The sequence below is a fragment of the Xyrauchen texanus genome, chromosome 46, assembly GCF_025860055.1.
Source record: "Xyrauchen texanus isolate HMW12.3.18 chromosome 46, RBS_HiC_50CHRs, whole genome shotgun sequence".
NCBI lineage: Eukaryota > Metazoa > Chordata > Actinopteri > Cypriniformes > Catostomidae > Xyrauchen > Xyrauchen texanus.
In genome coordinates this window covers 9,501,334-9,517,571 of record NC_068321.1, presented here as the reverse complement: position 1 = coordinate 9,517,571, position 16,238 = coordinate 9,501,334, and the positions used below count along the sequence as shown (strand labels likewise).

The 16,238-nt window shown below is 39.5% G+C and overlaps 1 protein-coding gene across 3 annotated transcripts in view; it reads right to left on the bottom strand.

The window, feature by feature from the left end:
* The window catches only part of scaper (S-phase cyclin A-associated protein in the ER), a 157,385-nt gene that overhangs the window by 4,046 nt on the left and 137,101 nt on the right, over positions 1 to 16,238 (bottom strand). For all 3 annotated transcript variants that reach the window (XM_052119901.1, XM_052119903.1, XM_052119902.1), the window contains one exon: positions 1,387 to 1,578. In XM_052119901.1, coding sequence (XP_051975861.1) covers positions 1,387 to 1,578 — 192 coding nt within the window. The remainder of the gene's footprint in view (positions 1 to 1,386; positions 1,579 to 16,238) is intronic.

Below are 16,238 nucleotides of genomic sequence, written 5' to 3'. Positions count from 1 at the left end.
ATTTTAGTGCATTAGAAACTAGGGATGTCAATTTTTTGCTCCGACAATAAATAATGTGAAACCATGATATTTGGTCAAAGTTTGGTTCAATTCAATTTATTATTTCGATTTAATTCCCAATTACTTTCAAATTCAAAAAATATGCAGAAGACAATCTAATGGGGTTGCGTATTAGGAACTGGGTTATTAATATTTGTTTTGGCAATTATTTCATTCTGTTTTCATTAACTAATGAGAAGCGTCATGAAAACGAAGTCAAAATTTGGTTTGATATATTAAACTTTTTTGGTATGACAATAGCGAGATTTGGTCAAAATTTGGTTCGATTAGACTTAACCTTTTTGGTATGTCAATACTAAAATGAATGTAGTTCGATTTGATTGAACCTTTTTTATGTCAAAACCAGTGGTGAATTCTCAGGGCCAGCAGAGCCTTCTCTGCTGGGGTTACATGCCAATGTATTTTCAATCATTTTCCTCTCCTAATTAATCTACACGCAAATAGCAAAAAAACAAAAAAGTATCCAATCAGAATTTTTTCCTCGATGCTTACATGCAGAGTGTGACAACTGTTTCACAAATCGCACGTCCAAATCCCATGCTCCTTAGCCGAAGCAGTGTGTGAGTTTGAGCTCCACCCCCTCAGGCCTTCAGAATTTCCACAGAATCCCTCAACAGTGCAAATGAATGGGAACTAAAGTCAGATTGTCAGATTCATCAGCCAGTCAGATTGATTTATTGGTTCTTGTGGGTGTGGTCTTCAGAATATTTAGCTGGCCTTGAGTGACGCAATCACGCTTTTAAGTGAAGTACGTAATTTGAAAGACTTGTGGAGGCTTCACGCTATTCTCCACGTACAACTCACCACGCGCCCCACCGAGAGCGAACCAGGCCAATTTGGTTGTTTAGCAGACCTGGCTGGAGCCACTCAGCATGCCCTGGATTCGAACTCGTGACTCCAGGGGTGGTGGTCAGCATCTTTACTCGCTGAGCTACCCAGGCCCCTTAATCAATTGGATTGAATTATTTTGGTATGATAGATAAATATGAAATAATATATATTTTTAAAGACCGGTGGCTTGACTGAGTTGAACAGTTATGGGGCATTCACACAGTCTGCCAAGCCGCTGTACATCGGTAGTCATCGCATTTTGTCACATTTGCATGAAGTAGAACTCTGCATGATGTTTTAAATGGCCAACTCTAATTAAAAAGATATGACTTCCAATTTGCTGCCTGTGTGAATGCCCCCTTCATAGTTGGAATCTGTGAAGCAGGTGGCAAATGTAAACAGTGAAAATGTGGACATATCTTGAAGCTTTATGAAAACATAAGTTTTAGAATTGCAAATTTAAGCAAGCGATGTTGTGAAGGCCAACCAAAATACCTGTATGAAGGTGGCCAGCAACACACAGCTCATTTCCTGTTGCAGGATGACCTTGTTCTGCAGGTTATTGTAGCAGGCACAGATGAGCGAGGGGAAGAGCACTTTGATGAGTCGCGGGTGGCTGAAATACTGGAACGGCAGCTGACACAGTTTCTGCAGCACGCTGGGCTGCCGGCCAGACTGTACAATCACCTAGAACACACACAGTGACACACACACACGCACACACGCACACAAAACCAGTGAGGCCAAAGCCACAGCAAGATGTAAATCAACCCACTCCTCACGGCCCGTCCCACACATAAATCTGCCACTAAAACAACACACAAACAGCCATTAAGAGGAGAAATAGAGGGCACTGCCTCCCAGCGCACAATTACACTCCATAAAACACAGACAGGGATGCCTCAATCCACTTCTGCAGAAAACACAGACTGAACACACACAGGTTCAGATTTGCCCCATGGGAGAACACAATTGATCATTCAATGGAATGACGGGAAGCTGACAAATGTAGATCACTGATAGGTGCTCTTGTGCAATCATAACCTTTGAGAATCATTCATGCTATATTTAGGATCCCATACTGAATTTCTGCAACTTTTTCAATCATTTGTGATTACTGGATAATGATTTTTAAAAATAATTCAAATTCAGATTGATTTGCTAATGAATCATTCAGAGAATTACTATATGAACTGAGTTGACCAATTCATTGCAAAGAAGTGACTCCTAAAAAATGATTCTCACAAATCAGAAATCACTTTGAATTGCAGGCTAGATTTACTATAAAATATTTCATCAGCTAGTTATGGCTCTTGTGCAGTGCAGAGCATAACTAGAGATGTGTATATTCACTAAAGAAATTTCCATTATGTTTTCATGACTATTAAAGGCCTGGAAAACAAATGTGAGAATCCTGTATATTAAGGTCTAAGTATGTGCAAAATTACCCATTTTCATAATCATCTAGTCAGTGGGTTGCCTGAATGACTAGTTGACTAATTGGTCTTGTATAACAAGGCCGATAGGACACCTTTCTTAGGAGGCGTTTACACACAATGTATACAAAAACACCTAGACGGAGCACAATGGAATGAAACAGTGTGCAGTATTCTCGAGACGCCATGTTTAACTTTAACTTTATTTAAGCATAGAATACATATAGGACTCAACCCAAACATTTGATGTATTTGATGAATAGTGAGGCGCACTGAAAAAAGATAAGTTGCAAGTTCAAAGACACACAGTAGTCCTGCAGCTATCTAACCACAGGTTCTCAACATGTATTAGGTAATTCCACAACAGATTAAAAGAAAATTAATTTCAAAAGAGGGTTTTACGAAGCAAACTGTCTAACAGCTAAATTACAGCACACTGTCAGCACAATAATAAAAGCAACACAGCTTAAAAACACTCACTGAGCACTTTTTTAGGAACACCTGTACACCTATATATTCATGCGATTATCTAATCAGCCAATCATGTGGCAGCAGTGCAATGCATAAAATCATGCAGACTGGGTCAGGAGCTTCATTTAATGTAATGTAAAACATCAACCATCAGAATGGGGAAAAATGTGATCTCCGTGATTTTGACCGTTGCAGGATATTTGGTGTCAAACGGGCGGGTTAGAGAATTTCTGTAACTGCTGATCTCCTGGAATTTTCACACACAACAGTCTCTAGAATTTACTCAGAATGGTGCCAAAAACAAAAAACATCCAGTGAGCGGCAGATCTGTGGACAGAAACGTCAGCGGAGAATGTCCAGACTGGTTCCAGCTGACATACTCAAACCAGCCCATCTGGCACTAACAATCATGGCACGGTCCAAATCACTGAGATCATATTTTCCCCATTATGATGGTTGATGTAAACATTAACTGAAGCTCTTGGCCCGTATCAGCATGATTTTATTCACTGCACAGCTGCCACATGATTGGCTGATTAGATAATCAAATGAATAAGTAGGTGTACAGGTGTTCCTAATAAAGTGGTCGGTGAGTGTACATAAAAGACAAACTAGATGGCCTCACTAATATGTTGTTGTTCAACTAGTAGATCATTGTGGCCCGTTGTTATTACGATCCTTAACATGCTGAAATGCAGATTTTGGAGTCGAACACAGTACAAAACACGTAACAGGAGCTATCCCACTTTAATAAACGAAGTAATACCCATAATGGAGTTTGTAAAGGGCCAATAGCCCCCTCCGCTTTCCCATTCATCACTGCTGTCAATTACACCATCAAAGCGGCCCACCCCTAGGAATTAAATCTAAATCACTGGAGGCCTGGTCTGACTAAACACGGATGGGTTGGGAAAAAGGGGGCATAGCCCCTAAATGCTACAAGCTTCTGACTGGAAGGTTTGGGAGCCTGGGAAGGCCCTTGGCTGCCGGGAAAGTAACCAGAGATCCGGGAGGTCACCACAGTAAATCCTGACAAAAGGGATTTGGGGGGAGAGAGAGAGAGAGAGCAAACGAGCATTAAGTAGTCCCTAATACAGGTACAAACATCCATCCATTGCTGGTCAGCCCCAAATGCAAACCATAAGGGAGGGGCAACATTCCCTGGGAACAGGGTGACATAAATTACCAGGATTTACAAGATTTTAAAAATACTCTTAACAATACTCTTTCCAATGCATTCTCCGCTTTAATAATAACCTTCGAGGGTTTACGAGCATGACAAACAGCGATAACTCACTTCTTTTATCATTTAACAGGAGAAGATCCTTAAAATGCATTTCTACAGCAGCGTTCAAAGGCTTTAAGTCCATGTCACTCTGTATTAGGAAGTGTTTAAAGATGCCTCAATGAAATGACTAAAACAAACCACCGTGGAGCCCTTTAATGGTACTTAGAGCTGGAGTACAGACTGGTCTTGGATCACCAGGCCTCTGTTGACCAAACAGCATGATTCAGAAGCTTTTCACTAGGTTTAATTAATGTTCTTCCTCTGGAATGTATACCATATAGTTGATTTCCTCTACTACCATGGCAGCACCACCAAATTAAGAAATGGCTCAAAAGGCCCTGGTTGTTTTCAGCAAAGGAGCTGTGTAGTGTCAGAACGAAAGGTCTTTTTTTCAGCCAAGTTCGGAGAGTACAGAATCAATCTCGCCCATCAGTTCTGGACAAGAATAGGGAGTGGTAGAGATACTGCTGTATTTCTAATCATTCATGAGACCGTTAAAAATGGCGATGCTGCAGACATGCCGAATACCCGTTTACCTTAATAACCCTTGGAACCTTCCCTCATTAAATGTGCATTTAATGATTCAGACATTGAAAGTATTTACATGCACAATCTTACACCAATGATGCTTATTTGTGTGTGTGGTCACGTAAACGGCTTAAATGGTTTTCCTTTCGCTCTGCATGCAATCACCTTTAATGACGTTCTTTCTAGCTTATCCAATGTGTGCAAGTTTATTGTGAGCTTTTGACATCAAAAGACTATTTATAATCTCATGTAAAAACTGCTTGCTTATCTTGCGTTGTCTGATTTTTTTGAATAAGCTGATTTTTGGTATTTATCAGGATATTGGTGTGAATGTAAACGCTCTCATTGAGAATGCTTTAATGTGTGATCTTAGGGGCCTTTCACACTAGCACACTCCTTGCTTCGGGGACTGTTTTATTTGCAGTATTGGATCAATTGTACCTCGTATTGTATGCTGCCAGGAGACGCTGCAGAATAAGTGTAATATCTGAAATATTGAGGGGTGAAATAGCTGCGATGCCCATCTGTGTCTGCCTCTGCATACCTGGGAGCGCCTGTGCTCAAAACCGTTCTAGCTGATTGTGAGGACCCCCTTTAAAGGCAAGCTGTGGGTTAAAAACTTCTGATTTCCAAGGGCTATGCACAAAGCATTGTGTGCCAAGGTCGGATCTTTCATTGGGACAGTCAAGCTATCGCACACACATAGCACGTGCACGAATGGTCACGTCAGCATGTTCGAGTTTTGCAAAACTCTAGAAAATCTACCTCCTTGTGCATAACATTTCAAACTAAATTTGAGAGTTCATTCGTATGGCAAGCGTTTCCATTCAGGATATCTTCTGTGCAATTTCAAAATGTGCATAAAAATATTTGGATGGAAACCCAGCTACTGGCAGTTTAGTCTGCATCAGACTACGGTTTGCATATAAAATTAGTAATATGAAAGCTGACCAGAGAGCAGACTGTGGTACCCAACCCGAGACTACCTGTAGGAGGTGGTCTGATTTCATTTTTATATGGAAATTTGTGCAGTTTGCATGAGTGAGAACACAACCTGTACTAGGTACTGAACTTGTTCAGGGAATAAAACAAGTAACTAGTGCTTGCTTTTTTGCGGATTTAAGTATGACAGCATCATCGGTTGCGCACACACACAATGAGTGGCAGGGAAATGCAACCAGGGAGACAACCAACTGTCTCCTCGTTTGTGAGCAGCTGATAGTCGCCTTCTCCTGAACACGGACATCTCCAAAATTACGGCATGCAATGCATGGAGGTGCAATTGTCGTTCACTCTGGGGTGCATAATGGCACAAAATTGAAACAAACTGCACTCAGATTCAGACGGCAGCAAACGTGCCCAGTATGAAAACCACCTTAGTCTGATTATATTAATTAATGCGACAACTGGTAAGGTCATGTGAATGTCAAAAAGTCACTTACGATTTTTCTTAGATAATGTGACGTATAGTAAGAAAATGTAGGGTAAGACCTCGGAATTGTTTGGAATCTGAAAAAAATGTCACTACATTTTGATGAAACGTTACAAAGACAAAAACATTTTTGCTTTGAAATATAGTGCATAAATGATCATGGACAAAGACAGGAGAAAATTACAATTTCGAACACTTATGCAAACAAATTTGTAACATTGACAATTGATTTGCACCCTTAAAATGTGTTTTTAAAAATAACCGTTCATAAAACCTTTCTTGTGTAAATTGTTACATTTAATTGAATTTAGAATTTATACAGGAATGATTTAACGAACAAATTACACAAACATTCGTTCTGCTTGTTTCATGAATTAGGCCCAATGTGAGAGTTCATGGGTCCATTTTGAGTGTGCATGTGTATCAGTTCAAGGGGGTTGTAGTTTCGTCAACATTCCGCTCACAAATCATGCATCTATCTCATAATCCTTCAGCACACAGTGCTTCATCTTCACATGCCTAAACAATGTATCCCCCCCTCAAGTGTCCGCTGAGAGGAGATGTACAGCGCAGAGGGAGCAGAGGTTACCTCCGGCCCCAACCCAGGCAGTAAACTGTCCCACCTCCCCTTGGCTGGGAGTAATGACCCTGCTCCCTAACCGGCCCCAAACTTGGATTAGCAGATCGGCCAAGTCCTCCTGTACCAGTGTCTACAGAGGTATCCATTCAGTCATTGACATCATAAAAGCAACGGCAGGCGTTTGAACTTGTGATTCCGAACCGCCCTCCCCCGCTTTAACACAGATGGCCATAAAGAACTGAAGAGACACGGTCTAGTGTGTCTTTAGTAGAGAGCAGTAGTGTTTTCAAACAAGGCCACACTTTTACAGGCGGACCATTACATAACTCCCAGCCTGTCAAAAGAACACAAAGGGAGCGTAAAGTTAATGCAGCGAAACGCAAACATGCACACTCAGAGCGCCTCAAGGTGAAGAGGAAGGAGACCTGTTGGCCAGGAGTTTGTTCTTTGATGAAGACTTGATAAGAGGGCGGAGGAGAGACGAATGCCGACAGTAAAATGAATGGGCGCTAGGATGTGCGGAATCATGGCGATAAAAGGAGTCTTTATAAACAGCCTCCAGACAGGAATGGATTAACCACCATGCCGATTGAAACATTGTCCAGGGGCCTCTAAACCCAAAGGGCCCCGAGCTCTAAACCAATTATTTACTTATTTTGAGATATCTATTATAAATCCACGTAAATGTCAGCCTTATGTGAAATACCATTTGTTCGGCCAAAAGCGTGCTGGACAACAGCAGTGCAAACACATGCACTCGAGAGCGCGCTCTGGGAATCTGCGTCTCACAGGCACAGCACGTTTATTTGAAGGACTAAAGAGAAAAAGCATCTGATCTACAAAACACTTCCAAACACAAAGATAAGGTGCAGTTTACCCTGGCTCTGTACAAAGCTGATGGTTTAAATTCAAGCGACAGAATTAGTGCAACAGTATAGAGGTCCTGCATGCATTAAATGTTAAGCAAAAGATGCAGTAATACCCTAAATATTTGCACGGTAACCTTTTGTAATATTTGGTTAACTGCGAGAGTTCATGAGCCTAAACAACACAATCATAGATCTTCAAATTTCAAAATCATATTAAAATCTAGGCCTATTCTTAAAGCAAAAATGCATAATTATGCCCGAGCAGGTTCACTTTCCATGATCATGGATTATAGGATTTCTTCGTGATGCTTTGATTTGGAATGCCCAATTCCCAATGTGCTCTAGGTCCTTGTGGTGGTGTGACTCACCTCAATCCGGGTGGCGGAGGATGAATCTCAGTTGCCTCCGCGTCTGAGCCCGTCAATCCGCGCATTTTATCACGTGGCTTGTTGAGCGCATTACCGCGGAGAACTAACGCGTGTGGAGGCCCACGCTATTTTTTTGCGGCATGCATGCACAACACACCACGTGCCCCACTGAGAGCGAGAACCACATTATAGCGACCACGAGAAGGCAACTGCGCCAATTTGGTTGCTTAGGAGACCTGGCTGGAGTCACTCAACACACCCTGGAATCGAACTCGTGACTCCAGGGGTGGTAGTCAGCGTCTTTACTCACTGAGCTACCCAGGCCACTGGGATTCTTTGATTTTTAAATGATTCACATGATGCACACCAGAGCAAAAAGGGCAAAATCTGTAGAAACTGCACAGCTCATGCTGTATATTTAAAGACGCTCATAATAATAATTTGTTCGGGAAACTGACTACACTGAATGCACTGTGTGTTCCATGCTATAGATTCAAAAGAACTGGGGCTGGATTCACGAAAATTTTCTTAAGAAAAAATTAAAGAAAGTTCTTGAGAATAAAAAGACAGGGTTTGACATTGCTCATGGGCTTACCTTGTCTAATAGCCTACAACAAATTCAATACATCAACACTGGTAATTTGTAACGATACATTTATCCATTTACCTTTTTTTTAAAGTAGCAAGAATCTCTGGATCTTTTTTTAAATTTATTTATGTAAATTACGTGAGATGTGTTTTAATCGTACTTTAATCATCATAGGAGAATTTACTTGCTGCTAACCATTTGATTTGACATTGAGGAAATGAAAAGAAACAAAACCTTTAGACTAGCAGACTAGAGCTGGATGTTCTTGAGGAAATTACTACAAGGAAAAAGTTCTCCTTGGGAGGCTTGATAATAATATCACGTCAGAAATTAAGAGGCAGGTAAATCAGAAAAGGTGGTGGAGGCTGTCTCCGCTGTGCCCAATGTCAATCCCTTGCTACCTAAATTTTCCAGTCTCTTTCTACTGTCTAAAAAAATAAAGCCCAAAAATTATTACAATTGTAAAAAGTACTATACTATAAAAAACGTGAGCATGGAACAATGCAAATGACACATTACCAATTCACAGTTCACTTCCGCAATTTGGACAGAATGCTTGCATACATTCTTCTAACTGCAGATATCCCATGAACGCCACAGTCCGAAAATCAATTTTCACACCAACCAACCAAACAGGACTCTGATGTCACATGAACTCAGGTCTGCACCAAACATTCTGTGTTAAAGCACTCTTAGAAGTAAACAAGAGGAGGTGACCTTGTGATGCATTGTTCTAAGATGCCAAGACTCTCAAAAAAACATTCACTGGACTCGGGAAGTGTCCGCTCTTGCAAAACAACTACAAATCTAAGGCTCTGCCTTAAAGATGAACCAAACCAAGATGATGAGAGAATGTTTGCTTCTCTGATATGACAGGAGGTCGGCCTACATACAGTGCGAGGATGCAAAAAGAGCACTCTCAAGAGGAAGATATGGCAAAAAGGCCTTATCTGAACAACATCTACCGCCCCCTCTTAACCGTTCATCCAGACAGCCTGATGGCGACTGGTACACGGGCGTAAACATAAAATTAAAAGACTAAAAAAGATCTGTTGGTTTTCAAAAAGGACGTTTCTTTCTCATGAAAACACCATAAAATGGCCCTGCTCTCCAGAGTATTGGCAACAGATCACTGAATTATTGCTGTTTGCCGAATAAATCATGTGTCATCTTTGATGACGCGAAAGATAATCTGTAGTTCTCGAGAAGCTGATCTGACCTGGATCATGCTCAAACACAGCATTAGACGCAAATGGGGCCCTAAACTTCGAAAGATTTATGGGTAAACAAACAAAATGAAGAGACAAAAAAAAAATGTGAGGAAAAGCTGACACAATGCAAGAATATGTTAAACCTGAAACCACCCTTCAGGACGAGCGTAAATCTTCCTTGCTGCCATCACTCACGGCTGTCCGCCCACCACCATTTATGAACCCAAATGTGCAAGATGGGAATCATAGGCGTTTAGTGAATTTCCGGAACACATGGTAGTCTGGTTCAGGAAAGCTAAAACAAAGGGTTGGGTTATCTCCGCAGTAATGGACTGTTGAAGGAACCATTTCAATGTCAGTTAAAGTCGGGTTAGACGGCCAGGAACGACACTGGGGTTTGAAGGCATGGGAGATAGCCTTGCACTTGTATGGAAGACATGTACATGAGGAGTGATAAGTGTAAAGTAGAGGAAAAAGAAGAAGATAAGATAAATGAGTGTGGTGAATCCGGCTCTTTTAAAGACTGTAGGGGCTACAAGCCAAAAGAGGCTAAAAGGATTGTTAGCCTTCACCCTGTTATCTGAGAGCATTTGCTAAAACAGAGAGTGTATATGGATAATAAAAACAGATATTCATTAGCGCCTGTGAGTTATGAATGAGGAAGTCTGGCGACTTTCCTGACAAGAAACAAAATGTGATCACAATTTGTGTTTTTATGACAATTCTTGCTCACTGCTGAAAATCGCAAAACAAACAAACAAATAAACAAAGAAACCTTAAACCAGCCTAAACTGGTTTTCTGGTTTAAGATATTTAGCTTGTTTCCCAGCCTGAACAATTCTTTTTATTAAATGATTATTCCTACGTTTCCGGTGCTGGAGGGTTCTACAGTTACAACACCTTATTTCTACAGAATAACAGCGGCTTCTAGAGGTGAAATTAAAAACAATCATTGACTCTGCATAAAGTTTGTCCCGTAACTACACTTCACAGAGCTGGACACAAAGAACCAAGGTATGTCATTACTACATATAGTCATGGTACAAAAAAATTATCATTTAAGATAACCAAAATTGAACAGTAGGTGATTTATAGTTAATTTTGTTTACAAATAACTGCAGCATTGAAGTACTGCATGTTTGTCCACAAGGTGGAGAGGATGCTAACATTAGCCATTCGAATGGTAAGAAAAATGTTATAAAAAGTCAAGGATGGAAACTGCTCACCTTTCGTCTTTATTCACAGTTTTAAATAAAAAAATGTTACGTAAGATTTTTCTTTTCAGGGGTTGAGGTTGAAGGAGAATCCAATTTGCTACAGTAACGTTACAAATAAACTAATTTTTATTTGTTAAGTAGATATATGTTAATCATAATTTCATGTACATTTTTGATTTTGACTGATGGGGTCCCTAGAGAATAAGGGAAAAAAGTCAAATAATTTTCATATAATACTGGATTAACTGACTATTATAAACAAGCCTTTGCTTATGATCTACTATTTATGAATGATGATCTACTGATAATGAATTACGGCTCATACTGTATTAATTAGCTTAAACGACAATGTTTACAATAGATGATTGTAAGAGTGCATGGTTTGTTTTCCTTATGTGATTGTGTGAGCTGGGGGCAGACATTTCAAAATAAGATTCCCCAGTAAATTGTGGCCTTGTTCAAAGTTAAAAGTCCCACGTTATTCATTAAATCTTTTTTATTATTGTGATTTTGGTTGCAAAATAAACTGCATTTGGGATTTTATTCCTTTTGGAGACATGATGTCTCCATGTCTGTGCCAGTCACAGTAAAGAAAGACTTTGAAAATCTTTGAAAATCCAATAAATTGATTTTAATCTGTTTATTAACCAGTTTAGGTATAGGTATCTGCAAAATTTGGTCGACCTCTAGTCTGTTGAAGTATAGGTCTCTGTGGAACAAAAATGGACATTTACCAATTTGTAGGCATTTTCAAACCGGGATGGGCATTTTTCAACTATCCAATTAAAGTAGGGAATCTCAATGTAGCAGGCAAATCATGTAAAGTGGTTAAAAAATGCCCATTCTGGTTTTAAAATGCCCACCAATTGGGAAACACCAATTTTTGTTCTGCAGAGACACCAGCTTGGCCAGGCTGGGAAAGAAAAATAACTTAGGCTTGTTTGAGCTGTGTTAAGTTCACCCTCAAGGGTATCTCCACGTTTCTTTTTCAAATCTACAACTGCAGCCTAAAACAATGGCTAAATTGGTTAACATTAACCAATACAGTCGCACAGCCATAGTGACGTCAGTTACTTAGTCAGTGACAAAGTTATTTCAGAGGCGAGTTTTGATGAACGATTACAAACACAAATTTTTTTTATTTGGAATAACATGCACTGATAAATCATCCACGATAAATTCAGAAACATGTATTAAGAAAGTAAATGAGCTCAATTTTGATTTCACATTGACTTTAAATAGTATTAAAAATGAATTTCTCTTTGCCGTTGCCAATAAATCAAAAGCCTTTATGCCCCCCTTGAGTACAAACACACTTCATAGCAGCCATGACAGTGCATATCTCACCCTCTAAATGGCCCTGTGGGTGAGAGGGTCTGAATAATATCCGTGTGGAAAGAACAAATCTTTACCAATAGTGTTTCCAGCCATTATGATCTGTATTTTTTCTCAGACACACACATGTAAACACACGCTGGTGTGCCGGCACTGAATCAGAGCACGGCATTGCGAGACAGGCCAGGGTAAGCGCCGCCTTTGTCTTCTGCCAGTGCTTACATTAGTCTGAAACAGTCAAATATTTCTGCTCAAGTCTCCATTTATCCTGTATGAGGACCGTGTGGATATTTACCAGGTCCCCTGCCACTGGCGAGTGTCCAACTGAAGCGGGGCAGGGCAAGAGTGCCAAGTTCTTTGCTGAAGTTTATGCAATTATAGTATAAATGTGTTGAAGTGTTTTTTTGTGATTGGTTGTTGTTCATACAGGCGTATATTTAGTTAATTGGGGAAAAAAAACAAGGAAAAGAAAACTACTTAATGTGTTTGCTTTTCAAATTAAAATTATAATAATTCTAAAAAGATTCTGGACATTAAAGTGACTTATGAAGCAAACACTTTTAAAACATCGCAGGACTCATATTACACATATGTTCCCATGTACCATTTCAAATATGTCACTGAGGTCAATATGCCAAGCAAAATCACAGAGGTTGTGTTCCCAAAAAGGGGACCATTATGGACACTTAAGCCACACTAATTATTATAATTGCACAGATAACAACATATCAAACCAAGTGACGGATGATGCTAGACCTTTTCTCAGAACTAACTTCACTTTTCTGAGCAATTTTTGCAACTACTTTAAACAAGCTGGTGGCAAGGCCATTTTGTGGAAGTCAGTTCCGCTTAAGTCCACACAGGTGTCCTTGCAGAATAACCACAGCAGGTGTAGTTAATCCCATTTACTATGGCCATGTTTCACTATCTAACAACCAGAAAGTGTCCAAATACTATCAAGTCATCACATCAAGTTGCAATGACTACACAGATGTGTATGTGCATCCAATAAATTGATCACAAACTTTATCATTTAAATAACATCTACCAGCAAGAATAAGGCCAAAACATGTCTCGACTGAGTAACTTCACCCTGTTTTTCCAACTCTTTTCCAGTGCACCTGCCAGTACAAGTGCTGTTTTTAATAATAAACCTTGATGTTCAGCCAAACGGCAGCATAAAAAAAGCAGCTTGAATCCTAGAAGGAAGTTACAAGTTTAAAGACTACATCCTGGCATTTTTCAAATGAGCAAAGTGGGCTGGGAAGATATGAATATGTAAGAGGCATGATTCCCAACTCGCTCATTGTTTAAGTTGCCCCATGTGAGCACAAAGCTCATCCATCAAGCCCCCCCTAATTCAATCATCAACCTTCATTCAATTATCCAATATAATATGCAAATCTGCCCGACAATGGCCAACAAATGCTAATTACCTACATCAAAATAATTAAATTGGACGGCAGAAGCACAGAAGGACTGAACCGCCATAAAAACAGTGGCCGTTTCTTTAATTAAGAGCAAAAATATTTTAAATTAGAAGCCCATAAATTGCAAAGACTCGTGACTCCCTTCCTCCCCAAGGAGACATTAAGGCTGTTTTGCACGAGTGTTTTTATTGTTAATGAAAACTAAAATATATATATATATATATATATATATATATATATATATATATATATATATATATATATATATATATATATATATATATATATATATATATATATTTTTTTAAAAACACTTTGGAAAAACTGAATCTAAAATTCATGTTAATGACTCCAAAAACAAACTAAAATTAGATAAAATTGATCACAAATTCTTTTACATTTTTGATACAAAAATGTTTTGGTACATTATAAAATTTGAAACTGATATAACTAGATAGCGATAACACTAAATGACTCTTAGAAATTTAACAGCATCATTAACTTTGGAAGCCAAGAAACACTAAAACTAAAATAAATACAATATATACACTGAAACTAAAGCTAGAAAACAACATAAAACAACCCCTAAAACTAAATGTCATAGAATGACAACTAAACCTAATTACACTTAAAGGACAAATAGAATTATATATATAGAACTATATATATATATATATATATATATATATATATGTTTTTTTTTATTTTTTATAACACGGTTTCATATTTGCTTCGTTTGCTTGGCCAGTGTCTTATTCAACCCTCGATTCTGCCTTTGCTCTTTTCAAGAAAAGCTAAGCCAGCTGAGCAGTAGCTAAGGACAGCCAACCAGCTTATGCTGGTTTTAGCCATTTTTTATTTCAGCAGGAATATCAATAGTGATTCATTTGCAAATTAGGCTGGATTGTACGGAAGCTCAAAGAGGCCTTGCGTTATTATAATATTTGTGTCTCGTTTTCTTGTGATCTCAACATAACAAGGGTCGTTTTCTCGTGATCATGACTTAATTTTTTTTCGTGATCTCAACATAACAAAGTTGTTTTCAATAAGGCTATCTGGTGGCAACAGCTAAACGCACATTTGTATAATGGTTGACCGAATACGTCATTACTTTGATCAAGGACTCACTCAAGCTGAAATAGCTGTCTGTCTCTCAGTCATTGACAACTTCCAGATTAGTGTCAGACACCTTAGAAGAAGACTATCACGTCTACAAGTTTGTCGTTTGTGACCATGAATGTTTGGTCAATTTCATTGCCAGCCAACTTGAGGGACCGGGAGTCTGCATGACTGCGGTCAAGCCAGCCTCGATTTAGATCAGAGTGCGCGCATATTGCAGTAATGATGGTACTTTGCGGAATGCATAGAAAGACGTGCTTCTTCACCCCTGTTGAGTGCAGAAGAAAGCGAGTCTTACTATATTGATGAAAAAGTGTTTATTAAGTGTTTGTGACGTGCTGGTGTTTATTAATATGTTTGATTTAGCCTATGTGAAAGGTGACTGGTTTAGAAGACTCTTGGATAGGGCAGGTGAATATTTTATAACCAAAGTGTAATGAATTAACATAACATTACATTTACATATTACATATAATACATTGTCCTTCATACAGTGCATTTAGCTGTTGCCAACAGATAGACTTATTGAACACAACTTTTTGTTATGTCGAGATTTTTGAGAAAACGAGCTTCCGTAGGATTGCTTTTATACCAACTGCAAAATATACCACAGTTCATGTGAACTGTAAACTAGACCACCTTTTAAAGACGTCTTTAGCTTGAAAGGCTTTTCATATAAAACAAACTGAACTTTAATGTAAAATCATGGACTCTGAAAACAATAGCTCGATGAACGCACCCTAAACTCGAAAGAACACTTCGGTTGTCCCATTTGCCACAGCATTTTGCATAAAGTGCGAGTGTGACATCAACTTCATTAACAGCAGGTTTCGTTGTGAAATGTGCGTGTGCAGCCCAATTTCTGTTTCCGTGCGCACTTTGCCTGTGCATGTGGCTGGAACTGACTGTACCAAAGAGTATCACAAAGCAGTTGCAGTGTGCATGCGTGTCCATATGGGCTCACGGTCAATACGGTATACTTTGAAAGTCTGGAATGCACAATATTGCACAAAACAAAATGGCAGGTGAAAAATGAAGCCCACCCTAAGTTTAAGACGTCATTGGTGAGGTTCCGAGTGAGGCACGCACAATTAAAACCAGACCAAGTGTGGCAGAGTCACACCTGCCATGTACTTGGCGGGTTCCAGATAAACGAAGCATGCAATGTGTATCAGAGACTCCCACTTCTTCATGCCAGGCTGATCTGTGATCTGTACTGCCAGGTTTGATTAGCCCCCTTCCCCCTCCACATGGCCTGAACAAAGAGCGGGCCAAATGCCAGGCGGTGGATATCAATGGCTGTTCCTCAGATAAAGAAGACTACATAGAAGAGAGCCAACAGAGGTGGCAAAGTTGCTCCATTATTCAACAGGCTCCTTTTGTTGCTATTGTGTTGGTTGTTTGTAAGGGGAAAAGTACACCTGCTCTTCATCTAATGATGACCAAACAGTATACTCACCTCTGTGACGGAGGG